The 14,141-nt window shown below is 42.2% G+C and overlaps 1 protein-coding gene across 2 annotated transcripts; it reads right to left on the reverse strand.

The window, feature by feature from the left end:
* Positions 1-3,806: 3,806 nt before the first annotated feature.
* Positions 3,807-13,820, reverse strand: LOC311489978 (schwannomin-interacting protein 1-like). 2 transcript variants are annotated; one of them, XM_084547302.1, is made up of 8 exons: positions 13,458-13,820; positions 12,872-13,260; positions 9,240-9,349; positions 5,749-5,866; positions 5,449-5,655; positions 4,882-5,005; positions 4,031-4,124; positions 3,807-3,893 (listed from the first exon to the last, which is right to left on the reverse strand). In XM_084547302.1, the coding sequence occupies exons 2-8, from the start codon at positions 13,100-13,102 to the stop codon at positions 3,842-3,844; spliced, it is 936 nt and encodes a 311-aa protein (XP_084403428.1). In that variant the 5' UTR covers positions 13,103-13,260; positions 13,458-13,820; the 3' UTR covers positions 3,807-3,841. The 2 variants fall into 2 exon arrangements, with proteins under 2 accessions (XP_084403428.1, XP_084403427.1); XM_084547301.1 differs by having other exon boundaries at positions 5,449-5,866.
* Between the last annotated feature and the right edge of the window lie 321 nt (positions 13,821-14,141).

Genomic DNA, 14,141 nt, shown 5'->3' on the forward strand with positions numbered 1-14,141 from the left:
TTCATGTAATTTGTATGTGAAGTGGTTTTGTATAGCTTTCTACTGAATATTCTTGTGTTGGAGCTCAGCGATGATTCAATTCGAGTGTTCCCTCGGAGGCCATGTATCCAATGGCTCGGTTGATTGTTATGGTGCGGACCTGGAAGCCCTTCAGCTTTTTGCAGAGGAGCAGTCTTTCATTGTAGGTGCTTGCACGGACCTTGAAAAAACACAAGCAAATCTAATTTGTAACTGTTTCCCTAACAATCTTATATAACAATATTATTATTGAAATGTTTTACAAGAAAACATTTATTAAGGACTGTCTATAATATATATATCGCTTACCTCCTCCAAGTCCGTTGGCGGAGACCACTCGAAGCAGTTCTGTTGAAAGTAAAAGGTTATATTTTTCAGTAACAATTAATGTATGTGAAAAATGGAGCAAATATTGGCAGTGCAAGTACGTCACGTCTAAAGCAGATCACACAACCTGTAGTAGAGTGGTTTTATTCAAAGAGCAAGAGTTCATTTTAAGACACGTGAACACGTACGGTGCTGTGTGCAGTAACTTACCTCCATGAGATCTCGGAGGTGGTTCACGGTTGGTCTGTCCGGATGAGCTGCGAGAAATCTGTAGTAGTAGCTCAGGTCATTTTTGATGTTTTTCAAACAGGACTCCTGGATGGGAAGGCAGCACAGAAACGTTCAAGCAAAGCCAAGATGAAGAACGTCGTAGTGAATGTGTCAAACGGCTCAGATTTGGAAAATGAAGACAAACTAAACAGTGGAAATGGTTTCTACAAGTAATACATGTGTCACAGAGCACGACCTACCCGATTGAACTGGGGTCTAGGCTGAGTGGTTCCAGCGCATGTCGATTCCTGAGGGACAAATACAGTTTTGTAAGTGATCAGAGACCCATCAGATGTTCAGTGTATGTGGGGAAATAAAGATAAGGATGCATCTCGTTAGCGGTGCTGTTGAATAGTTTCAACACTATGGTTCTGTATCTCATAATACACCCTTATGTACCTGTGGCGTGCACACAAGTGGCGTGTCGGTCGTGTACAGCTCCATGTTATGCTTCGTGCAGTTGATTCCACTGAAGAGCTTGTTCTGTTACACCGAAAGAGGATTTTTACAACAAATCGTGAACTCTGAGACGTCGCTCTAGGCGACAGCGAACGATTTCGAGCTCATGTAGTTCTGTAGGCCTACCTCCAAGAGAGTGTCAGTGATGTTCTTTAGAAGCGCCCGTGCGTCAGCGACACAGGTGTCCGACATCTGTCCTTGGCTCTTCACTGGACGAGTCTGACCGACCTGCCACACATCACAGGTGAGCGCCAGGAGCAGCAGTGCAGGAGCGATGTCTGTCATAAGAGAAAAAGATACTTCCAACAGTAAATTTGCAGCTAGTTTAAAAATAAAAATAATAATAATAATAATAATAATAAAATAGTTTTGCAAGTGTAAAACACTGTTCAGTCACGCTGTACTCACAGAGCTTGATGAGCGGCATCTTGGTAAAGTCTGTTGATTCAGGTTCTCTGATTGTGTCTGGCTGAACTCGGACATCCTTAAGTGTTTTATAGACTGGCTGACGCAGGGATTTCCCTCGCAGCACTGTAGTGTGTTGACACCTAACTGTAACTTGAAAGTGCACAGTCAACATTGTGTAATTTCCTGTTCCTCCCCTCCCTACATGGGTAAGGGGTTTGGTGAAACTGGAATTAACACAAGGCACCGTGTCTGTACAAGGTAAAGGTCTATACACCTATGCTGAGGTTACCACAAAGACTCGCACCAGTGAAAACAATGGTGATGTCAGTTGTTGACATTTCCAAACAGGACAAAGTGAAAGCATTACCTTATGTTCTATTTTGAACAGTAAGCCTGCGCAGTCTTGTGTGACACCTGTCCAATATTGTCCGGTGTAGTATCAACCACCAGCAAACATGTTTAATTTGATTTATTTGTGAGAATAAGGAAACATACTGATAGATTACAATATGTGGGATGATCGGTTTGTTAGACAATGCATTTTTTATTGAAGACTGTTTTATACATCTAGGAAAACAAGTATATTTTTGGTATTTTTTCAAGGGTTTTGTAAGGAATTGTACTTCTTGTATTAATACCTTAGCTTTCTTTCAGCTGTATGCATGTGTATTAATTTGAAGAAGCCATCTGAGGTGAAGATTAGTGTTTTTTTCAATGATGAAAAACGAGTGAAATGTACAGATTAAAATTTTTTTTTAATTCCCCCCCTTCTGCTCAGTTAACGTTTAATGTAAATTTCTCATAGTTGCTCATTTCAGCGAGCTCATGAGTGTTATTTTTTGCCACGCTGGTCACGATGGTTCCCCTCTCGCTTGCGGTAATACTCCACAAAATTCAAATTACGCAAGTGTGAACACAAGCATGAATGTGCGAAAGAGCAGAGAAACTCGGCGGCTCCTTTTTAGTGCAACTTCAGAGCCGCCTGCATATGTTAATAGGTGGGCACCGAGACATTAGTCACTTTCGGTGACTCAACGCTTGGAGATTTACCCAAAGGATGTAAATTGCCCCCCTGCAAATGATGAATGGCGAAATGCAAATTAGATCCAATGAAATTCAGCCAAAGTGTAGACAAAATTCACGCACTTGAAACATTTATTACTAGATTTTTTTGTTTTTTTTTTACAATCATAATACAGTACATTTATCAATGGAGGAAACCATATAAAAACAAAAGTTTAACTCTGTGTTAAATGACATTCTTAGAAGGCAAAAAAGGTGAGAACACTTAGAACACAACAAGTCGTCATTCCTTTAATAAAGTATCTTAACATGTACATACAGCATGTCCATAAACCTTTAAACAGATAAAATAGATGTGTGCCTAGGCTTATGATATATTACTTCTACATATTTACTTTAATTTTTTAGTAAATTAAGCATAACAAAAATGAAATTGCATATTTTATTGAGAGGTGGCTCTTTGTGTTAAGATGCCCTCCCCTTCTCTATTTTTTTTTATCCTTTCATCAACCTAAAAATAAAATCATCAAGTTTGTGTATTTTACTTATCAGATCAATACAAATTTGTCCAGTAAAGCTCTACGTATATCTTAAAAGCAGGTGGAAACTGTAGCAGCTACTATCCAGTGTCTAAACTGTGTCTAAATGACTTTTATGTGTGAAGCTGCTGCTGCATCTTGTATATTGTGTCATTTTCTATTGCAACAGCCCAGATGTGTGATGTTTGGTAGTGAATTCCAGCGGTAAACGGGAATGGCACAGTGCTCTTAGTGGAATAAATGGTACACAGGTGAACGGAGCATTTCTACAGACGAGCTGATCAACTCCCTTGGTTATTTATTACACAGACAAACAGAAGATAATCGTTCCTGGGTCTCAATCGGACACAGCCTGTTTGCAGAACTCATTATTACCGTTTCTTTTACGCTGGTGCTCTCTCCAACGCAGCATTAACATAAATAAATGCACCGTGCAAAATGGGCCGAGAAGAGTCAGGGTTGGAATTAAGTCAAGAGGATTCCCCTTGAATTCTCTGAAGTGCGGCGTGATTGATCGTGCTTAGTGGAAGTGAAATGCCTGCGCAGTTCTCAACTGTCCACTTTGAAATTTGGGATCTTCTCTTACAGGCCTTGTTCTCCAAAAAGCTTCATGTGGCGCAATATATTAAGTGTGTGTGTGTCAATACCATTTACTGTATTCAGCTCTCCAGAAACAGTCAGCACGGATGGAGTTTCATTGGCAACACTAGTGACAGTCTGTGGAGTGGGAGTGGGGGTGTGGGGGTGAGGGGGGCTCGGACGGCGTGCAGACAGACACACGTGTGGACGGGGGGGGTTTATTTAGAGATGGCTTTCTCGGCCTGGTGCCGCTGGTGGCTGTGCGCGTGCCTGTCACGACAAAAGACAAGAAGGGCATTAAAGTGAGAACATCTCCAAAATAAGGCTTCAGCAGATCATCTCACACAGAATTTGCAGCACATGTACTGAGAGACGCCAGATACAGGACGGAGAAAGCGGCGCTTCACCTGGTGAGGTCCTCTATGTCCACCAGCATGGCGTCCTGCTCCACATGCAGCTCGTCCCTCATCAGCAGCAACTGCACCAGCTCCTCATTTAGACCTGTGTTACATTAAAGAGGGAATTAATTGTAAAAGGGGTCACTATAGTGGCCAGCTTAATTATTTCCTAAATATGAACCCAACACAGTGAACATATGTGGGGTTTTTTTTCCCTCCGGCCAACAACAGTTTCTCTCTAAAATGGAAGGTCAGTAGAATCCTCTGAGGAGCAGGGGGTTTACTTGGTGTCGTACGTGTGCGTGTACTCACTCTGAATCTGTGAGTGTAAGTCATTCGTGATAACTTGCAGCTGCCCAAGACTCATGTCTTGGGCAGCTGCAAGTTACATTAAAGAGGGAATTAATTGTTAAGCGGGTCGCTATAGTGGCCAGCAGAAACCCTTTTACGAGAATAGAGTCTGATCTGTGGAAAAAGGGATTAGAGGATTCCCATGCTTGTTGATTCATTTTTGTTTTTGATATATTGTAATGTATTTGGTATTCATAGAGCTCAGCCAGGAAGCGATGATGGAATTCGTTTATTCCTCTGACTAGTAAGCATGACTTTTAAAAGGATTATCAGCATAGTTCATTAGAAGCTTGTTTTTATACATAATTTGAATGTGAAAGTAATGTGGATGAGTTAAACCGCATTAAAGCCACAGTTTAATTATTTCCTAAATATGAACCCAACACAGTGAACATATGTGGGGGGTTTTTTCCTCCTGCCAACAACAGTTTCTCTCTAAAATGGGAGGTCAGTAGAATCCTGTGAGGAGCAGGGGGTTTACCTGGTGTCATACGTGTGCGTGTACTCACTCTGAATCTGTGAGTGTAAGTCATTCGTGATGACTTGCAGCTGCCCAAGACTCATGTCTCTCATGTCCCCTCGCCTCAGATTCCTCTTCATTAGGCCCTCGCTGATGTGGGGGAGATGGGGAAGCTGCAGATGTGAAAGCACGCACACACACACACACACACACACAGGAAATGACCGCATGTCAGAGTGAATAAAGACTGAAATAGTGTGGTTCCATATTGATAAAAAAGTCAACTGGGTCTAACTGGAATCGCAGATGCCCTTTATCCATCCAATGGGACAAACTTTCTTTTCTTTTCGTTTGCTAGTTTCTAGGGACTTTCTCTTGTGTACACACACAAACACACAAAAAAAAGGCACGACTGATGACCTTTTCAAGCCATGCAAGTCCCTTATGTAATTTTTATTGTGCTGTGTTTACTGTAACAGCAGCCTACTTTCCCTTTGAATTTGTCCTTCAATGTCCTGAATCATTTCTTAAATAGTATTTTTCATGGAATAAAGAACAAAGGGCTCCACTGATAAATCCCCTTTTCTCTCTCTCTCTCTCTCTGTGTGTGACTAACCAAGTCGGCCACAGGTGAACGTCTGTGCAGCTGGATTTGCCTCTCCACCTCCACCTGCATGCGGGCCATGGGTCTAGCCAGAGCCAGCGCCACCCGGGCCTCCTCCTGAAGTCTCCGCTGCACCCGCCAAAACCCGCCGCAGTCGTCTAACGGATCGGAGTCCTCCTCCGCGGTGTCTCGGTCCGACAGCGACGAGCTCTGCTTGCTCTGAAAAGGACGCGGTATTATGATGCCAGTGGACACAACACACGCATAAAACGCACGCACAATAAGACTCAGACACTGTCTAAGGGTGCGTACCACAGGGGACAGCGGCGTGTCCAGGCTGGTCTCTGTCCTGCTGTCCTCAGCATCGCTGTCTTTGTCGCTGCTGCTGTCGTTAACGAAACACACCTGCAAATTCACCCCACTCTGCAGCCTGGGGAAAAACACAGTCCAGAGGGAAAGAAAACATCTGTTAGCCACAATGAAACCTATAGAGAGAAAAGGGAAATTACTTATGGATTGTAGTGATGTGGTTTGCACGCAAAAAAAAATAAATGCAGCCACAACATGCAAGACTGGATGGGAATTTGTGCCACTGTATGTATCTTCAGCAAGGTTATCCTATATACTGTGAACAACATTGTTTATGAAGAGGGGAGTGGAGAGCGGAAAAGCCGGGTAATGTTTGGACCAAAACATTTAAGCATTAGCAGAATGCTTAAAGTGAATAGCAACTAATACTGAAAAACAAAAGGAAAGTAGAAGAGTCAAAAAGTTTGTACCGCGCTTAACATCATGTGCCTGAGTCCATGTGGAAACAACTGGATTTTTTTTTTTTACAGCACAACACAGGAAGAGTGCCCTTTTTTTCTAATTAGAAAAGAAGCTTAAAGTATTTCCTTTTTTCTTTTTTTTTTGAGAAAAAAAAAGCACATGTAGATGTTTTATCAGTAATGCCATAGTACTATACATACTTATATGTTATAATACAACTGTGAGTGTCCAACTATCGCATTTTAAAGCGATCATTGGGAAGCTTTCCAGCATAATGAAGGCCCAGAAAATGGCCTTATTTGGTGTTGGTGAAGGAGAATCTAACAGAGCAGTGATGTTAACTCATCTTGGAGCCTTGCTGCAATGATTTGTCCCCATTTAGTTTCAACATTTCATGAATAACTTTTCTTGAGAAAAGAGGCACCGTCAAAGCAGTGCGCTAGTTTCAAAATGACATAATCCGATGTTATATGTGGGTGTTGCATATAGGTGCCTGCTTTTGGCCGTGAAGCGTTCTGATGTCAGAATACTCACAAGGTGTGACGTAAAAGCTGGAAGTAGGATGAGGTTTAAGTTTTAATGAAACAACAGAAGCTAGTTACAGTAGCAGTTACGCACAAGCCACTGAAACCTCAACCTCAGCCTTTCCAAAAGCAAACACCATTCATTAAATTCCAGATCATAGAACTCCGAAAGAACCTAACAGCCCAAAGTGTCTTCCCCCTACAGAATGAGAACATCTACTTAAGAAGCCTCTCACGAACTGGATGCTGCGCTCCTGGAATTTCCACCCCTCACTAAACCCCAGCGGATGCACCTTTACCTCCAATCGAGGTCACATGGCTCAAATTCTACCAATTGCAGCTGTGAACTTATTTCAGGCATCACTTCTTCTTTCAGGAGCAGACAGACCTGCACTTCCTCAAAGAGGAGGCTGCAGTGTGTATGTGTGTGTGTGGTGAGTGTTAAGGGGAGGGCCCCACTGATTGGTATAAAGTAAAAGGTATTGCATGGAAAAATAAAAAAAAATAAATCAATGAATCAGAAGGTTACTAGAGGTCAGTGAAGAGTTTGGCTGTAGGTGTATTGTCTGTGTTTAACCACCTTGTTTCTGATGTAGTGCAACTCCTTCCAGCGTGTACACGCTGTAGTGGGCGTCCCAAACCTCAGTTACAAATATGACATATCACCGTCATGGGAAAAAGAATTTCCTTTTGTTGGGTTTGATGACATAATCTACTGTGTAACGCTTTCAATACGTATTTGTAAAATGATTTAATGAAGGCCTTAAATTTCAAGATATTCTTTAACTTTATTTATATTGCTCTTTAAAACAGGTTGGTGGAGGCCAACATGTTTAATATGGACATTAAATTAAATTAAATTAAATTCTAATAAATTAAATTAAATTAAATTAAATTAAGGCATGTTTTTAGGCTAATGCAGACTAATGTTGTAAAATAAATCACAACATATTCAGATGTGAGACCGTTTACATTTAATTATTTTCTGGCCACACTTTTGAATGGAAGATATATATTTTTAATGACTTATAAATATTCTACATGTTCCTCATGAAATCTCAGTAACTTATCACGTAACAGAGGTTAACCACACCCTTCGTGCTAGCTCTTTCCTTACCCCCCTTTGGTCTAGTTCAGATATTTAAATGAGTTATTATTAAGTCCAGCATGAATTCCCTTAGGTTGACTGTAAACATGTCTGTGGCTTTCCGGGAAAGCTTTCACTTTGTTTCTGCTTGTTTGTGATTTACATGACTCATTTGCTCTCTTCCTCAAGACACATGATTATTTAACTTATTTTCTTGTGCCTCCTTTTTTGCACAGTACCCTTTGCCATATGAGTCACTGCTTCTGATAGGACGTCCACATAGGGCCTGCCGTCATTTACTGTCAGTCGGCTTGACACCCGAGCCAATGAGTCAATCCCAACGCTGATCCTTTTGAATATGTCTGTTCATAGTTTAGTTAATAGATACTGTGAGAATATCGCCATCTCCTGGCTGTTAGTCTTAACTTCCCATGCTGTCGATGACTGATTTTTATCTTGGCATCTAACTGAACTGGAGAAAGTCGAGGATGAAAATCTTAAAAACATACCATTTTAGCTTTGCGAAACTGAACCTTTTTTAGATTATCAAGCAGGTTTTTTATTTAGACTGTCCTTAGGCTACGAAAGGAAGGAACACAAAAGTTTTCAAAGTCAATCAGAAAACTATTTCAAAATCACCTTATTTGGGGTGCTGCGAACTGTTACACCGTGCTTGCTTTAAATGTGTTATGTTTATATGTAATATATATTGTATGGGCAGCATGCAAAATCTAAATAACTTACAGTTAATAAACAAAAATTTCAAAAGGTATGTTGTTGTTCCTTCAAACAAACTGAAATCGTTCGGATCAGAGATTCCAACTTAACCATTTACATGGATGCAAAATAAAAATGATCCAAAAAGATATGAATGTACATGCCCCTGAACACCTATAAGAATAATACTTTTGACATACACAGAGTGGTACTTCCCACTGTAGAGCGTCATATCTGACGGCCCCCAACCCAACACACTCCCACACCTGTATTGACAACAATGAAATCCTTGGAAGATGACCAAGGTGGATCCATATTTTCAGTGGTGCTGCCCACATCTGTTCCAGCTGGATTCCTCATTTCAAACCAGTGCCCAAATCATGTTTATCAAAAGATTTAAACCTATCAAGCTGATTGTATATTCCTTAGATCAGTGTTTGTTTTCCCGATTAAGGTGTTTAATTGAAGCATTTTTATTCTGATTGGGCTATTGTTCTTATTGTTTATGGAATATAACAGTCTGTGTTAAAGCAGAAACTGTTTCCCGGCCTTCAGTGTGACAATAAGGTCTAAAAAAAGATTTTAACTTCTGAAGTGACAACACAATAGTATTGGTGTCGGTCTTCAAAGGGCTACAACAGCACACTGATCAAACCCTGACACACACACACACACACACACACACACATTCGTCTCAAACCCACCGGGAGGATGGGCCGTTCTTGCTGCAGCTGGTGTAGATGACGGGCTCGTCGTCATAGAAACTGCCAAGGGCAAGTTTCTGCCTGATGGACTCTCGCTCATTCCTCTGGGCCTGCCAGAAACCACAAAAAAAATATACGTGAATAAAAAGAGTATTAGTAAAAGTGCAGCTCCTGTGCTGTCATCTCTGCTTGACTGACCAAGTGGGCCACATATTCTGAGGAAGAATGACTGAGCCGAGTGCGTAGAAATTAAAGCCATGAATACTTGAATATTAATAAAATGAACGACCACTCTCTGCGTCAGAAATCAGTTCTTTGTTCTTTCCTTCTACTTAGCTGTAAGCTTAAATAACCCCCACAGCAGATATATCCTAATAACACATGTACCCTGGTTAAGAAAGCAGATTTGGGTGTTCTCATTTCCTCCCACAGCCAGGTCAGGTTAAAAACTGCCCACGTGTACAAGCGTGAACGTGATTGTTGACCCAGTTGGAGGCTGAATGTTTGCTGACAACCTGTTCAGTGTGAACCCTGCTGTTCACCTGATGCATCCTGGGGGCCCGTTACAAGCCCTGAATGAACACACTGATATAGAAAATGAATGAATGAACGAGCAGATTAGCAGTTCCCCAATAACTTCCCGTTTCAACACGGTGGGAAAGTACACAGTATTTTTCTTCTCTCCTTCCAGATGTAAAAAATAATTAACACAATTATTTCTTCATTTTTAGTCACATGCACATTTTTTTATACACTTTTATTTTCTTTTGACCAATTACAAGTGAAGTGTGAGTTATTTGGTAACTGCCACCACAGGGCTATAATTACTAATTCACTAATCTTTGACTAATTTGCGTATTTACATTAAACCAGACAGCACCTAAGTTCGAAAACGGTTTAGAAACTCTACGCCTTCCCTCCAGGCTTGCTGGTGTAAAATGCCACGTCATTCTGCCCCGGTGTTTCGCAACTTCCTGTAGGTGGCACGTCTCCCCTCGACTGGCATCCTCTCATTTTTTTTTTTCCCCACTTTAGTTTATCTCGGCGTTCATTTTGTCTTCTTCCTTTTCTTGCCGTGCTCGTGCAGTTTACATCCTTCCCCTGTATCCTTTATCCTTTTACAGTTTGCTCCCACGCCGTAGCTGCTCTTAACCCTAACCCTGCTCTTTGTTAGAGTCTCACGCAGAAATATTTAACAAAATGCTTCTCTACTCTCTACTCTGCCACAGCGGGCAAAGTATTTTTACACGATGGGATTGTGCCAAATGCTCTCCGGGCCGCCCACGTTTGCATGTGCTTGTGACACAAACACTCGCATCATCAGCAACAGTTGAACACCACCTCCTCCAAAATTAGAGACGTCTCTCTTACGTTTACGTCTCTCGAAATAACCTCAAAACTGCCCCACCTCGCACCCTTTTATGACGCATCATTAGATGAGGCTGGGATGTAAGAGCATAAATCAGTTGCTCGCCGTCACCATCCAAACCAACACAGCCTCCTGCTCGCCCACTTCGGACAACCGGATGTCCTCCTTACTCGCAGACCTCTTACATACACACATCTAAATTCATACAAAACCTATTTTAGCACTCAGGATGAAAGTGTGTGGCATAGCAAATTCAAATGTACAGCCATTACAATAGATACATCATCATCTGATAATATCAGTATATGATAATATCAATTAAATGAGATTATTTCATATTTGAATGAGGATCCGTGAGAATACAGTAGGTTTCACATATGAACACACCCACTCCCTTTGCAATCACATCCACTCATCCAGTATGGCTGATTTATCTACAGCAGCACACCCATGATGGATACCTATCATGGATACCTGTAAATATCCTGTGTTACATGCTACACCGTCGGAATAACACACCAACACAAGCAAACACGAACCCCCGCACCTGGTAAACGCGTTTCTCCTGGTGAACCATCCTTCAGCGCATCGTACTAAAACAGCCGTCCTGCTCTCCTCTACACTGCAGTGAAGCTAGACCCAGGAGACCCTCTCATATACTGCAGCTCCGTGCAGGAGAGCGAGGGTGGGAGGGAGTGGAGGGAGGCGACGGGAGGAGGAGGGGAGCGGGCAGCAGAGAGAGGAGGGAGGGGGGAGCAATGTGGGAGCAGGAGAGGAAAGAGTGGGAAGAGACGGAAGCAAGAGGAAAGAGACATGGAGGAGGGAGGGGAGAGGGAGAGCTGCTGCTCAGTGCTGCCACTGCTTTCCTGATCTGTTATCTGTTCCTCCATCTTCCTCACTTGCTTTCTGTATCTTGGCCTCTTTATCTTTCCTTTATACAAAGCAGAGGACAAAATAACGCCTGCTAATTATCTGTGCTCTGATAAGAGGAGACAGACTTTCTATTTATAGAAATAAGGGTAGATGACACAGTTGATAAATCGCAACACAAGGTGAGCAATATGAGCTAAAAGACCAAACCAAATATAGTCTGATGCATGAGACTGCAATACTGGAAAACAAAGCAATCAAAGAGGCCACGGCTGGTTTATTAAAGCTCCTCTAATAGATGTCAGCACTTTTAAGGAGCACTCACATGGCGTCTGCATCTGCATCAGCCCTGAAGTGGAGCAGGGGATTCTTCATTTTACATTATCCGTTTGTTTCTCCTAAAGGAATCTCTTTTAGCCTCGTTCCACATCGCAGATTCGAGTGTGACGAGGCGTAAGAGAGACAAGGAAGCACAGGGTGCTTGTGTCCACACGTGCATACACGAACACAGACAATAAACCAGCACACACTCCCAAGTTAGGACCCATTGTGCTGCGTCACAAAACAAGGTAACATTTTGGGTCATCTTTCATCCTTCATTAGCATCAGGCCGAATATACTCAGCCTCTCCCAGGAAATTGTCTCAGGGGGAACATACACAGATCAGGCATAACATTATGACCACCTTCCTAATATTGTGTAGGTCTCCCTTGTGCCTCCAAAACTGTTGTGACTCGTCAGAGAATGGACATGGGCCTTCTGAGGGTGTCCTGTGGTGTTTGGCAACAGAGTGTTGTTGGTGGGGGTCTTAGGGTCCTATGGGTTCAGGGGAGGGGCCTCCGTGGATCAGGCTTGTTCCAGTGCATCCCACAGATACTTGATCAGTTTGGGATCTAGTGAATTTGGAGGACAGGTCAACACCTTGTACTGCTCTTCATGTTTTTTTAGTTGTTCCTAAACCGTTTTTGTGTGTGTGTCTGTGTCAGGCTGCATCCTGCTGGGGATGGCTGCTGCCATCAAGGAGTGTCATTGCTATGGGGTGGGGGTGCTTGGTCTGGTCTAAGTAACAGTCACACTAATACCAGGTCCAAATGTTTCCCAGCAGAACAATGTATTGTCACACAATGGTCTATGTCATTTACTTCTCCTGTCAGCGGTCATAATGTTTTGCCTGATCAGAATAATCACATATGGTAAATACACATTATTCAGTACTGCATAGAACTTTATTTCTGTGTATAATTTTCTTGGGAGAAACCTTTTGTTTCGTATTTGTTCTAAACCGCTTCCTTGATCCTGCTTCACTCTATTTTCATGTAGTTAAAGACGTCAGAACAAGTAGACTCATTGACTTCTAGTGTAGACTAAAGAAGAGAGACATTCAATCACTCACCGAGATGCTGGACGGCCTGGTTATCCCTCCACTATAACACACTTGTGGTGCAAAGACATCCTGAAGCTCCTCGGCCCAACTGCGGCTGTTCACCATACAGCCTCTTCCTTCGATCTGGTGTTGTCTTTCACCGTTGCCATCACAGTCCTCCCACCAGTGGCCTGCCGTGGCCTTCCTGGTGAATACGTCTCCCTCCTCTTCTTCATCCATGTCCACATCATAGTCCTCCATAAAGGCAAACTGTGGAGTGGGTGGATGGAGGAGGGGCTAAGTGCTCCGGCTGGGAACAGGGCCAGAGATGGAGGTCGGATACAGATCTCTGACCAAAATCGGTTTCTCTAATGCTGGCTGTTGTGGCCTGGTTAGTTTACATGATGTCTTGATGTTTTCTATGATAGCACGGAAAAAAGGTTAATACAATAACAAAAGTACTTAAACATGAAATCATGGCATTATTATTTACGACATTTACACTGTAGATGCTATGTTCTCATGTGATCTGTGTGTCTGGCAGACAAATGCACAGCGTGATCTAAATTCCTAAATTGTGTTAAAAAATAAAAAGTCAAGTCCGATTTAGACTCACCTTTACTGTAGAAACACAACCACTCCATATGATTTTTAATCCCCGATCTTAAGTAGCAGTTATAACAGGCATGAGCACAGTGTTGCATAAAAGGTCATCTGCAGGATCTCTTGCACATTTCTGGAGCTCAGCACCCTGCAAAATCCAGCCAGTCCAAGTGACATTCAAGAACATTAAATAAGGGAAAAGTAGACGAGCATCTCAGTTTTGCGAGGGAGACGCATAACACGTCTCTCAGTTGTCACGTGTGGCTGAGTTTCAGTGATGTGTGTGGATCTGTTTGCATGCAGCGTCACACAGGGCGCCCAGGGGAGAGAGAGAGAGCACGGTGTCTAGATATATAGGAACAGACAGAATGGGGTGTATGTGTGTTCATGCGTTGTATGCATGTTTCTTAGAAAATAACCTAGAAAAACGGCCATGTATAGAGGCAGGAAAGACTTGAATGACAATTTTAAGAAAATTTCTTTATCAAACAGTGATTTTAATATTGCCTCGCTTTTATTTACTCCTGTCTCTGAGATGGCGAGTACAACCAGTCGTCCTTTTGGCTCATTATTTCAGCAAAACGTGGGTACATGAGCAGCATAAATAATTTGTAAGATTTTCAAAACCGTAAAAAAAAAAAAAAAAAAAAAAAAAAAGGTAGGATGAGGCATCCAGCAGATTCAGCAGGCAGAATTA

This window comes from Chelon labrosus (assembly GCF_963514085.1).
Source record: "Chelon labrosus genome assembly, chromosome: 6".
Lineage (NCBI taxonomy): Eukaryota > Metazoa > Chordata > Actinopteri > Mugiliformes > Mugilidae > Chelon > Chelon labrosus.